Source organism: Apodemus sylvaticus, chromosome 1 (genome assembly GCF_947179515.1).
Source record: "Apodemus sylvaticus chromosome 1, mApoSyl1.1, whole genome shotgun sequence".
Lineage (NCBI taxonomy): Eukaryota > Metazoa > Chordata > Mammalia > Rodentia > Muridae > Apodemus > Apodemus sylvaticus.
In genome coordinates, this window is record NC_067472.1 from 70,251,148 (window position 1) to 70,265,421 (window position 14,274).

Below are 14,274 nucleotides of genomic sequence, written 5' to 3' on the forward strand. Positions count from 1 at the left end.
AATTCTGGGAAGACACGAAACACCCAGTTCCCTGATACACTCCAGCCAGGCTTTCCACATTTTACTGGAAACGTTTCCCATGGTGACCATCAGGCCTCTGTGTGCTGTGGCGCCTATGACCATCACCCGGTCAGATCCCTGGCTGTGTCCAGATGTTCAGAGAGTAGAGCTGACACTGACCAAGGGCTTAGATTTCTAAAGCTGTCCCCTCAGACTCAGTGTCAGAAAACAAAGGGCAAAGGGTGGTCAGTCCTGGACACACCAAGACTTCTTTCTGCCATCTGTATCCACTGGCATGAAACCAGGGGACAGCAATTGTCTCCCTTAAAAATAAAAAGCTGTATCCACTTTGAAGGTGTTGATTATTGTTTCAGAAATCTTTTAAAAATCTCAATGGTTTTAGCCCTTTCAGATTCCCAGGAACCCAATAAAAATGACAAATAGGGAAGATAGTGCCAATGACACACTGAGTTCTCACATGCCCCAGGCTAATGTCTCCTTTCAACACCTTCAGGGAAGCTTCTGCCTCCATCCCAGGTATCCTGAGAACAGAAATGGTGGCTCAAGAGCTTGGCTGGAGTCATTCTTCACATAGCTGCTGGCTGGAGGAAGGCTGGGGGAGACCATGGACACCATTGTGGCTGAGTCTGAGAGAGCTCCAGAGTCATGGACAGTGAGGGGGCAGCTGGGTGACTGATCATGCATTTGTTAGCTCTGTGTTTCCTCTCACTATGCATTGCTCTTCCTTTTCCTGGGGATAATCACAGGTCATAACCATAGCAAGACCCTAAGATGTGCCTTTGACACTAGACAGCCCTCACTTCAACTGCCTGTGTATGTGTGTGTGTGTGTGTGTGTGTGTGTGTGTGTGTGTGTATGTATGTGTGTGTGTTGGGGGTGTTTGTGCATATGTATGTGTGTATGCATGTGCATGTGTATGTGTGTGATATATGTGTAGCAGATGTGGTGTATATGTGGGTGTGTTGGTTTGAATAAAAATGGTCCCAAAAGTCCACAGGGAGTGGTGCTATTAGAGGTATGACCTTGGAGTAGGTGTGACTTTTTTGGAGGAGGTATGTGACTACAGGGTGGGCTCAAGTCAGAAGAAGCACAAGTTAAATCTCTTCCTTCTACCTGTGGATCAAGATACAGAACTCTCAGCTCCTTCTGAACCATGTCTGCCTGCAGGCTGCCATGCTTCTCATCATAATGATAATGAACTAAACTTCCAAAACTGTAAGTCAGTCCCAATGAAATGTTTTTCTAAATGAATTGCTGAGGTCATGGCATCTCATCACAGCAATAAAAATAATGAAGACTGTGGGTATGTGTGTGATGTATATATGTTTGTGGTATGTATGTCTGTGTGTGTGGTATGTGTGAGATGTGCATATGTATGTGGTATGTGTGCAGTGTGTACATGCATATGGGGTCTGTGTGTGCATAAAATGTTTGATGTGTATGTGGTATATATGTTTGTGTATAAGGTCTGTCAGCCTATGTGTTAGTGTTTGTATCTATGTATGTATTTGGGAAGACAGAAATAAGGAGAGGGAGGTGACCTAAGACAGTGTGTAGATTTTTCTAAGAATGTTTCAAAATCTGGGCTAGAATGATGATAACTTACTGTTCTGGCAGAAAACCAGATGTTGCTTCTTAGAATCCACATCAGCTCACAAAGGTCTATAATTCCAGATCCAAGAGATCTGATGTTCTTTCTGGCCTCTGAAATCACCCTCAGTCATATACACATACCCACAGACAGACACAGACATTTATACATACACAAAAATAAATCTAACAAATGAATGTTTCAAGTTATCAGAGGCACCATCTGTCCTCTGAAATAATGTGTGATATGTAATAAACAAAACCACAGATCAGAAGGTGAAGATGTCCTTTTCCATCTAAGGAACCAGGAAGAGCACACCCAATGTCATAGCAGTATCTCCTCGGACTCAGTGTCTCCTCCCTGAGTCTGCCTTGGCATAGCCATTAGACAAAAGACCCTGTACGGCTGGCTTTATGGAGTGGACCAACCATGGTTGCCTGCCTCTAAATGGTACACATAGGTGAAAGTCCAGATTTTAAGCACTGGAGTGGGGAGGTCATTGAGTGATGCAAAGCCATGGGGGTGGGGCACAGATAGGCATGCGAAGCCAAAGTCATGATACCATCAGGTCTTTAAGAAGGACATGACTGCTGGAAGGAGGTAGGGAACACTTGGCTTCAGTGTACACAGCAGCACAGGAGACCTTCCACGATTGGATGTCTCCTCTGGGCTTCCTGGAAGTGTCTCCTTGAGGTTCCTAGAACCTTAAAGCCCCTTTAGCAGGTGTACACATTGCTAATTTACTTCATTCTGAACTATCTCCTGTGTATCTGGACAACAAGAGTAAAGTGAACACACACAAGCGACAAAGCCCCAAGATTTTGCAACAGGCAAGAGAAAGCACTAGAAGGCCTTGCAAAGCCAGGTGTTTCCAGGCAAATTCTTAGAACCTTCTTCATGTCTGGAGTCTGACTCGTCTAGAGTCTGCTTACCATGAGCTCCAAATCCTCAAGTCTGGTGACCAAGGACAGTGTCCTTCTTTGACTTTTAAGGACTTTTAAAGATACTGCCGCCAGCACCACCTAAATCCTACACTGTCCCCCCCCCCCTTTTTTTTAATAGTACCAATGTCAAGGGTGTCAATGTAAGAATGCTGGGCCTGACCTGGCAGGAAGAGGGGACTTGTACAGACGGTAGGGTACAAGCACCAGTAAGCCATCTGGTATCACCATTGTGATTGGCAGTGTTTCATGGTTTAAGATTTTAAAAGTCAAGACAAAACAAAATTTCCAAGGCAAAACAATCAGCCATAGTTAAGTATATTTGGAATTGGAAAACGGAGAGGGAGAAACAGACTCAGAGGGCGCTGGTGAGCCCTTGCTGCAGGTACCAACTAACTGCAGCACCGTTCGTCTTCTTGCTGGAATTTCATGAGACTCTTTTACAAACAGAAACAGCACAGCTGAGTCATTGGAGGAAATCACACTTTAAAGGAGGAATAGCATCTACCTGCCACTGCCCTTGGTGGTACAGCACAGGAAGATGGCAGGAGAAGAATCACAGTAAAAAACGCCCACGCAGTGTGACCAATGCAAGATCAAAGCCAGTGAATCCCTTCATAGTCAGGGAAGTTTCTAGCTAAGCACAGAAATCGTTTTTCACTCACAGACAGAAGTTTGAGACAGGTTTGCATTTTTCCCCCCAAAACTTAATTTACTCTGAGTCAGTTAGGAAAAGGGGGCTATCTGAGGATGAGGAGGGAAGGAACATCTCATGGTAAGATACAACCATTTTTAGCACATTGGTCACACTCTACATAGCTTGAGATTAATTCCCAGAGTCCTTTGCACACTTATTCATTGCTTTGCTCTTCGAAATGAAGTTTTTTTCACCCCTGAGCCGACTCCGTTGCGAAAGGACCTTTTCATCGACGTCTTCTCCAAAATTGGCTTTAGAAAAGCTAGCCCGTCGCTCCCCTCCAGCCTGGCTGGGCAGCTGCTCAGCAAGATGAGAAAGTAATCAGGCTTCCCAGGCACCTGGTGATTTAGATGAGGAGAGAGGGGGAGGATACAGCTTCTGGGTTAAAAGTTTATTTCTACAGCAATGATTTTCAAAAAATCTTAAGGCCATACACTCCCTCTGTCTCATCTTCTTAATGGGGAGAAACACCTCTGAAACACAATATCTACTTAGCGTAGGGTTGGTTACCACTGGCTTCTCCACGTTTTATTCCACTGATCAGCATTTACATTGTATATTCTGGACAGGTGATCATGTCGTTGTTATTTTACAAGAAATATTTCAAGTTTCTGATTAGTCCTGGGGATGCTAAAATTCACCTAGGGGTTAGGGATGTGGCTCAGTTGGTAGGGTACTGGCTAGGATACCTAAAGCCCTTGGTTCAACCCCCAGCAACACATGAACTGAATAGGTAGCACATACTAAAGAGCTCAGCCCTTGGAAGGTAGAGGCAGGAGAATAAGAAATGTAAGGTCATCTTCGGCAACATAGTGGTCTTTAGGCCAGCCTTGGCTGCGTGACACCATGTCTCAAAAGTTTCTCTTGCCCTAAGTATGCAAGGACATGCCATAAGGAGACTGCTGCTAAGCTAGTTTAAAAAATGAAATTAACTAAAAGAAATTCACCCAGGCAAAACCCACTCGGGGTGACCAGGGTTACAACTCTGGGTTTGTAAGAGACACTGAACTTCCTTCTGTGGCTGCCCACCAAGGTTTCCAGAAAGTGGTGTCATTCATTGTGAGACCCTGCCTGTGTCAGCTTTGGCTGTGATTCCTAGTTAGCATCATTGTTCAAAGCCTGGATAGCACATCACAGTACTGGAGCGCTAAGTGCTGAAAGAAATGGATCCCAACCCCCAGAGCTCAAACGGGGCCAAAGGAACCTGCAGTTCAGTCCCACACCGTGTAGATGACGAAGCCAAGCACCAGAGCCAAGGCCTCGCTCTGATCACAGCTGGTAAGTCCTAGAGGCAGCCTTGATCCAGGACTCCGGTGGGAGCTGCTGACACTTGCCAGGTTTCAAAAAACTCTCGCATGGTTTCAAAAGAAGTCTCATAACTGGCGTCATGCCAACCAAATCCTGTCCTTGACAAAGCAGAGACCTTGATAAATAAAACCCTCTCTGAGTGACGCACTCTCCATGACTCCTGATATTTTATTTTATCCTGCAAAGGAAAGAACTGTGTGAAGCTAACACTCCCGACTCCCAAGCTCTAGGTGAGGAGACCACATGCCTGCAGATGATGCTTTTCACCAGGGTCTGACTCTAGGCCCTGGTTTCTCAGCTCCAGTAGAATAAGAGGTTACGCATATAACTAAAAATGAAGAGACATGGCATGAAGCAAGACTTACACCTCTTGCCTTTGGTGTAGGAGACAAGTTTGCCTTGACTCATCCATTTGGGGGTTGGGATAAAGCTTATAAAGCACCAGATTCTCTGGAACTCTTTGCCCTGGCTGGGTGGGTGACTGCTCTTGCTCTCAGAGCACCCAAGCAAATCTTGCCAATGTCCCTGGGGGGGAAAGATGTGCATTCTGTGTGTCTCTCTGTCTCTCCGTTTCTCTTATTGTCTTTGTGTCTCTGTTACTGTCTGTGTCTGTCTGCCTCCGTCTCTCTCTCTCTCTCTCTCTCTCTCTCTCTCTCTGTGTGTGTGTGTGTGTGTGTTGTTTTCTGTTTGATCTGGGAATAGTCAAAGATGGTTTCATGGTTTCATAAATATTGGTTATGGTAAAAAATAAACAATTGCAAGGTCTGAGTTTGATTCTACTCTGTTTTCCCCTGTGTTAGCATGATAGACAACTGCTGCACATTTTCAATCTCTAGCCAGCATGACCTATGCAGCATTGCAGAAAGGAAGCAACTGACTTTCCAGAAACACTCATAAGGCCATCTCTATGAAACCAGAAAGGTGCCAGCCAGTTCCTGTTACAAGACCCTTAAGTCATCCCTAAAGAGAACTTGGTGTACTTGGCTCATCTGGAGGCAGCTGCGCCAACTCATCATGAGGATACCACTGTGCACCTGCCCAGCTAATGGGCTTCATGAATCTCTGAACAAAATGATGAAATCCTCTGTGATTAGACAGCACCATCGCTCACCCTGAACAGTCGGGTTGCCATGAACACCATTCATGGCATTACCTGCCAGTAACAGGAACAGCATTCTCATGAGCAAAGCTAGAAATAGGTGAACGCAGTGAAAGAAGAGACAGAGCCTTGTGGCTCAGGAGGTCTCCACATACTTCAGAAGAAAGAATTCTTAATTTAAAAACAGCAGCAGACAAGTGCCTCTTGTTTGAAAGTGTAGAGAGCAAACCTTTAGGGACAAACAATAGAAAGCAATCAGGAAGACACTTGAGAGAATATACCCATTTATGGATCATGAGTCAGACACTTGATCAATGTCGTGACTTAAAGGATCAATGAGAAAATTAGTGTTGAGCGCTCATAGGAGGGAAAGGCAGGAGAGAAGCTATTTTAAGTAAACAGGAAGTAGAAAATGACAGATGCAGAGATCAATGACAAGACTGATTATATAAATAAGTGGGACACAGTGCTTGAAGGAATTCCTGTGACCGCGCTTTATCTTAAAACTAGTCCTCAAATTGCAGTAATTACATTGGGACAGGTTAAAGTTTACTGAAGTAAAGTTAAAGGTTACAGTGTCAGCAATGGCCAAAGATAATTTTGTAAAGATCATGACATAAAAACAAGGACAGATGGCATAGAAGGAATATAAATACCCCCAAAGAAAGGCAATCATTTTTTCTGAATATCTTGAGCAGCTCTGGAAATATAGTTAGGACCTCCACCAACACTCTTGAATAAATACATGAGTAAATATTTTAGGCAATATTTTATTGGAATCTAATATGTTTCCTACATTCTTCATCTGGAAAAAGTCCACATTTTTGTAAAATTAAGAACTTTCTGCTTCTGAAAAAATGACCACTGTGCAGGGTTTTTTTTGTTTGTTTTTTGGGTTTTTTTGGTACAATTTTGATGTAAAAGATCTACTATGATAAAGAGTGGGTGTGTGGAATAAATAAATTGTCTCTGGTCAAAATATGAACATTTTATATTGAACCATCCATTTCCTTGTGTAGGATACAACCCTTAAATAATTTACGATAAATTAGTATATTCCAGAATTACCTACTGTCACATACAAATTTCAGTCTTACTTTCTTCTAAAGTCTGACTTTCCTCTAAAGATAAAGTAAATTACCTCTTCTGTTACACATTTCTCGAGATTCTTTTGCATTTGGGCCCTCCACCATCCTGATCATCTAGCTGACCATCAGAAATAGCAGTGCCCCCCTTACCTTGGAAGAGAGGACAGGATAACACCAAAGCATGTGCACCATGGACAGCGACAGAGCTAAGAGGAGGTTGAGTTTTAAAGAGCTGTAGAGAAGAAAAGACAGAACCTTGGATGGAGTCTCACACGGCAAATATAAGATTTAAGCACATACAAAAAATTCAACATTTCTCTTGGCAGAAATGTGCAGTACTTTACCCCATCATTTTGGATTTTCCAAGATCTGCGCAGATGGGTTTTTATTGCCAATCCCTCACGCTTGCTGTCTGAGCCTTCTTGGGTGGCCCTTTTATATCAGAAAAGTTCAGAAGTAAAAATGTCATTGAGATCCATCCTGTGTGACTGGTTGGCCTGGCTGTGGCCTTTTGTTCTTGTTAAGTAAGAAAAGGACACTAACGTGTAAGCTGTCACCGAGTTTTCGGGGGTTGACTTCCCTCAAAGCTTGTCATTAAAGATGCCCTTCAAAGGCTTAGCCCTCCATGCAGCTTCCCCGTGACACGCGTGGCCAGGGGCCTCAAAAGGAACTGAAAGTAATGTTCTTAGCTGGGAGTTTAAACACTTAGGAAGGATGACAGTATTCTTTGAATGTCAGAGACTAATACAAGTGAAATCACTGAAGGATCCAAAGGTGATCACAGAAATGATGCAGCATGATCAAGCCTCTGTATTCAATCTCCATCCTTCAGGACTACAACAGCCAAAGCAAACAAAATAAAACAAAACAAAACAAAAAACCCAAACAAACAAACAAACAAAACAAATAGCAATCTGTTGTCACTGGTCCCTGAGTCAAGGAATGATCCTGTGTCTGTCCCTTTCTAAAAACACTCTCCAAGTCCTGTGTCCAGAGTTTGCGTGTGCCTACATTCAGCAGTTCCTCTTCAGGGGACAGAGCCTACCTAGCACGGGGCCATGGTGTTAAGATGGTTTGGGGGTGTTGAGCAGGGACAGATATTGCTGAGGGCTACAATGGAGGAAAACACCAAAGGGGATGTTGCTGCTATTGCTGCTATTTCTGAAGTAGTGCCAATGCTTTTCTTCTTTCTTTCTTTCTTTCTTTCTTTCTTTCTTTCTTTCTTTCTTTCTTTCTTTCTTTCTTTCTTGCTTTCTTTCTTGCTTTCTTTCTTGCTTGCTTTCTTTCTTGCTTTCTTTCTTGCTTTTTTTTTGTTTTTGTTTTTGTTTTTTTGAGACAGGGTTTCTCTGTATAGCTCTGGCTGTCCTGGAACTCACTCTGTAGACCAGGCTGGCCTCGAACTCAGAAATCTGCCTGCCTCTGCCTCCCAGAGTGCTGGGATTACAGGCGTGTGACACCACCGCCCGGCTAATGCTTTTCAATACTATCAAAAAACATTGTTTTGTGATGACTCAGTTGCCAAAGTGCTTGCCGTGCAAGCATGAGGACCAAGGTTCAGATTCCTAGCAACCACACAAAAGACAGGTGCAGTGGTACACACTTGGGACTCCAGTGCTGGTGAACTGGTGACAAGCCGAACCCTGGAACTCACCGGCCAGCCAATCTAGTCAATGGACAATAAGAGACAATGTCTCAAACATAAGATAGAAAGTAACTGTGATACATCATCCTCTGACTTACACACATACACACACACACCTGAAGAAAATCCTCACCTTTTGGAGGGCAAAGATACCCTGGTATCTGGTACATGTCTACTTGTCACAACTACATTCCTTTCTCTTGGGAAATGTTTCTCTATATGACTTTCAGGCAACTGTCAATCATATTGTCCTAGTCTGCCTACCATGAGGACAAGGAGGTGACCCAGCTCCTGAGAGAACTCAGATCATAGGGCTAATGTCAAACTGGAATCCTGGGACAGGTATTCCAAACACTTTGTTGAGAGTTCTTTTGAGGACATCATGTCGACACTGGGAGACAAAGTAGGCACAAGGAATTGAAGGTTGCTCCTTAAGACCAGCTAATGTGCACACACACACACACACACACACACACACACAGAGAGAGAGAGAGAGAGAGAGAGAGAGAGAGAGAGAGACAGAGAGACAGAGAGACAGAGAGACAGAGAGACAGAGACAGAGACAGAGAGACAGGAGAGAATAAGGAAGAAAGAGGTCCTATCTAGAAGCAACATTGTTAACTGATGAGCAACAGACTACTAGATTTGGGAAGTGCTTGCTGATAGACTCAGCTATGCTTGGGACTTGGTGCTCTTTACATGTAGTAAAGGTAGTAGCAGAAGGAGGGCAGGAGAAGTGTGGTTGAGGATCATTTAAATGCCACATCACTTCCCTTCTTCTTGGACTTGGTAGGAGAGTAGATGTTTCTTCTAAAGAGGATCTAAACAGAGGTCTCCTGATTGACACGATCAGACATAGTGGAGTCTATAAACAAAGGCACAACTCAATGCCACAACCCGTGGACCTGTCTCTGAAATGGCTCAGCTCTTGCACACTTCCAGATGGTCCCTGACCATCAAAAGAGATGACAGATGACCCTTTTCTGGATCATCTGCCCAAGACAAAAGGAGAGAGCTGGAGCTACAGGAACATCAGAGATTCTAAACCAAAGCAACTCAGCTGACTGCAGTGTGCTAACCTCCCATGGTCCACTCTGGTAACACAAAATCCCTTCGTGAATGTTTTTGTACCTGATCTTAAATCTATACACATGACCAAAACACAAGTATGATAAATAAATAAATGTAAAGGGGAAAATTTATAAAAAAGAAACAACATTAAATGAATCTCCCAGACATTAGATTAAGAAGACAAGGGAGAAAGGTTGCAGTGCTGAGCCCACACAGACATGACAGAAATTCTAGAAAAGAAAGCAGAAGGAATGAGGAAGCAAAGTACCATAGATAAATATCCAAGAATATTTCCCCAATATTTACAGGTGAAAAGGTGCCATCATTGCCTAGCAGAATAAATAAAACAGCCCATCCCAATGTGTAACCCCTTAAATTTCAGCAGACTGGGTTCAATTAGCATCTAGATTATCTACAAAGACTCAATTCACAAATACTTTTGAACTTCTCAAAAATCACACAGAGAATTTAGGAGATAGTGAAACAATGCTTTTGAAATTCTGGAAGAACTTTGAAATGTTATTTCTAATTTAGAATTAAAATCCCCTCTGGAAAGAGACTCCTTATCAGGAATTCACTGATCATCTTGTAAAAACCCACACCAGAGTCTCTGCTCAGAGGACCCAGGCTCCAGCTGTGGCTACCACATAAGGGTTTTTATATACAAGAAAAATAAATGAATTAAATCTGTTTTAAAAAAAAAAGAATTAAAATCCAATGATTCACAAATAGCCAGAATTTATTCCTCTCCATTAACTCTAAGACTATGATAAATATTTTTGTGGGGCAGTAGACTGTGCCAGGAAACTTGGTAAGGTTGAGTGGGTTTAGAAATTCCAGTACCCACCTGAGGATGGTAGGTGTTTCACTTGGTCCTGACCAGATTCCTGGCCTAGAATACATGGCTGCGACTCCCCACATAAAGAACATGACCACTGGACTTGTATCACAGAACACAAAGTTCTCTATGCTATAAGGTACCTAAATGGTCCCTGAGGGTTTAGACAATAAGTTTCCCTCCCTGGACTTTCCTTCCTGCAAAAGGTATTTAATCTCTGGTCCACCCTGAGGAAGTTGTATGCATCTATTCTCTACAACGAACAACCAATAAGCAGTTTGGAACCAAGGACTGTCTCTCTCATTAAGAACCTCCATGGGTGGGAGGACAGGGGGAGAGAAGGGGACTTATGGGACTTTCAGGGAGTGGGGGGCTAGAAAAGGGGAAATCATTTGAAATGTAAATAAAAAATATATCGAATAAAAAAAAAAAACCTCCATGGGACCGGGAGGTTGGGGGGAGACTTCATCATACAGAGTCTTCTGCAGAAGGGCCCTCTATGCTCCTGGATATTCTCTCGCTTCCTGAGCTAAACTGGAGTTTCCCATGACCCTACCCTCACACCCACCCCTGGCCTCATTGCAGGCCCATGAGCCCCCTTCATTCCTGACTCCAAGAGGTTTTTCAGCAGGGACTGGATGCCCCGGAGCTCAGGAACCCCTGGCTCTTTGGCCTCAGCCTGTGGCATGTCTCCTCTGGGCTGAGGTTATCCTTGAGTGCATTCTCCCACCCCTTGAGCAGTGAGTGTATCAGCACTTCTGGCAAACCCATCACCCGATAGCTGCATGGGGTAAAATGCAGTCTAACATCTCCCATTTTGTCTCACTGAGCAGAGTTCACACACTCCTGCAGTGAGACTGAATGCAGACTCACGTGTATATACAATCATAAAACCCTTTCTCAGAAAGTTACTTCTGGGTATGTTCCACCAAAGGGCAATGAAGAAAAGATGAGGGAGCCAGCCACAAGAGGAACATGGAAGATGAAGGAAATTCACAGATGACAACTGAGAACAGTCCCCAGTTCTGCCACCAGACCTGCAGGACCACATGGGTATTGGGGTGGGATAGAAGGCTCTACAGGAGACTTCTGTGAGAAGATAAAAGCTGGAGAATGACTAAATGCCTTGTAAAGAGAGTTGAAGCATTGGAGAATTGGAGATTGAGTTAGTGATGAGTCCATAGACCACTAAGTGAGAAGAGAGGGGGTTACTCCAGGGAAAATGATGATAGTTTGAAGAAAAATAGTAAGCTAGCTACTTTCCAGAGCTGGAGGACATTGTACGGTGATTACAATGATTTGGTTACCAACGGGGGTTTTGAACCCAAAAGAAACTCAACTGTACAGAAAGTTATTTCTAGCATGAACACAAGTCTATAGTAAAGTGGATCGCCTAATCCCTATAAAAAGGGAACTCAAGATATAATCTTGAAAAAAAAATGAAAATTCAAACCACACTATGTTATTTAGAGATAAATACAAAGATAATCAGCTTAAAGTAGTTGAAAGTGATGGCTCCGTAGGAGGAAACTGAACAGGAATAGGTTTTATCATAAAGTGCTTCCTAGGATATTTGACTCCTTCAGAAGAATATACTGTTAGCTGTGATGAAAGTAAAGGTTTGCAATTTTACAATGTTATGGACTAGTTATATCTGAGGATGGCAGAGGTCATCTTTACTGCTGCATAGAAAAAAGATTTCCTGAGGTAATTGAAAAGAAAAAAATACCAGAAATTCACACCAAGGAATGAAAAGGGAGAGAAAAATAATAAAGGATGGATAGACAGAGGAGGAAGGGAGGGAGGGAAGAAGAGAGAGAAATCAGGATATAGGTGTGGAGAAATGAGGAGAAAGATAGGTTTGATGGGGACAGATGTGGGACAACAAAAGAAGTAATTGGAGATATATAGAGATAGAAACACAGGAATCAATTAAAAGAAATGAAGAAGAAAAAAGGTGGAGAGATGCAAAAAGAAGAGGGAAACAGAGCAAGGTTGGCAGGTCAGTTGATGGAGAGAGATGGAACATGATATTGTACAATTCTTAAGCTTAAATGCTTGAAACTCACTTTCCTTTGATATTACATTTATGTAAAGCAATTCTCTTCTTAATACAAATTAGACATTTTACATAAAAACATTTGACTAACACACAGAAGGCTCAGTACATAAGAATAACAGTCAACGTTTTGTACCGAGTGCTTGCTGAAGGAGGTTGAATGCAGCTTGGCTGATCTATGTGGCTCTGGTTACTATGCCTTCATAGCAACTGTGGGAAGGCATGGTTAACAGTCCCCTGTCTTCTGCAACTCAGTCTCAGAGATGTTAAACGACTTGCCCAAGGTCATCTAGTCAATGGAGGAGAGACCAGCACTCACTCCATTTTTGTAGAATTTCACAGGCTATCTGCTCATCCATGCATGGATGTTGACCATGGTTGGACTAGCCAGTACTTATGAAAGTCAAGCCACAACATACATTACCCAGCACACATGCACACTGAAGTTGGATTATCTCAGTATTTGAAATGAGATGTGTTCATTCCCAATGAAAATGTTCAGATGTCATCTTACCCCAATTCAATACAGTTGTCCGTTCTCTACATCTGCTGTCTGTATCACTTCTTGTTCCCCTACTTGCCTGGGTCACGCTGGTTCTGTAATTCTAGAATCTTCCCCCTACCTCTCCACATTCCTCTTCCTCCATCTTTTTCCTCAGAGATTACACAAGACATTGTCCAAGGCAATTCATGCTTCAACTTGGATAGTGCCATCTTGATTCTCTGCCATATATCATCTTGCATGACTTTGAAATGGTGTTCCCCCTTTCCCCTAAGCATCTTGCCTTATTCCAGAGATTTTCCTCCGAGGAACTCTCATACATTCAAGGATATTATTAGGTCCCTTATGGGTGTATTTATAATAATAATAAAGTTCTACTACTCGGAATAATAAAGCCTTACTTGGTATAACCAACCAGGCATCTCTTAACGTCAGTTGTCAGTTGAACTTGACTTTCAAGGGAATTTGAGATCAGCTTGTTCTCCACAGGCCATTGTGATAATTGGGGCCTAACATGCTTCCTTTGTCCTTCACAGAAGAACTTAGACAAATTGTTCTTAGATAGTCATCTGCGAACTGCCATTTTGGTCTAAAGGTAGATGATATTAACTTCCCATTCTCCCCCCTCCTTTCTTTCCCATCTTTCTCATTCCCTCTCTTCATTCTCTACCTTACCCTCTCTTGTTTGCTTCCTTCCTTTCTTCCTTCCTTCCTGCATAGCCAATCCACTTGCCTCTATCTCTCAAGCACTAGTATTGCAAGTATATAACACCATACCTGATAATATGTGATGCTGGAACAAAACATAGGATGCATACTAAGTACTCTTCTAATTGAGTCAAATCCCCAATTTAGGACAATGATAATGTAATAATAATAAAATAGTCAAGATGTAGCTGATGATTAGTCACATTTCTTAGCTCTTTGATGTGTCTGGTCAGTATTGGTTTGCTTCAGCATCTCTGTGGTAAGCAACTAAGAGAAAACAATCTGAGAGAGGAAGTTTCTTTTGACTCAAAGTCTCATAGGCCTTAGTTAGTGGCTGGATCCATTATTTCTGGGCCTGTTGAGAGGCAGAACATCATGGTAGGAGGCTGTGTTGGAATAGAGTTGTTCAACTCATAAGATCCAGGAAGCAGAGTCCATAGGTGGGCTTCCCAGACCTTGAATCTTTTGAAACTACCCACTAGTTATTGTATTTATGTCCATGTAAACCATGACCTGGTGAGAGAATCCAAGGTTATCATGAGACTTAGAGATGTCCCAAGATCCATGATCTCTCTCTCTCTCTCTCTCTCCTAAGAACAAAGCTCCTAGCCTGCGCATGTGCTTGTAACCAAATCAAGGTTGCTCATCCTAGACAGCTGTTACCTCAAGCCTTTGTGATATCTTTTCCTGCTGCCTGTCCCCATGACTA

General features: G+C 42.9%; 1 protein-coding gene across 1 annotated transcript; it reads right to left on the reverse strand.

The window, feature by feature from the left end:
* Positions 1 to 3,408: 3,408 nt before the first annotated feature.
* Positions 3,409 to 10,984, reverse strand: Nps (neuropeptide S). The gene is made up of 3 exons (XM_052174354.1): positions 10,853 to 10,984; positions 6,896 to 7,000; positions 3,409 to 3,588 (listed from the first exon to the last, which is right to left on the reverse strand). The coding sequence occupies exons 1-3, from the start codon at positions 10,982 to 10,984 to the stop codon at positions 3,409 to 3,411; spliced, it is 417 nt and encodes a 138-aa protein (XP_052030314.1).
* Between the last annotated feature and the right edge of the window lie 3,290 nt (positions 10,985 to 14,274).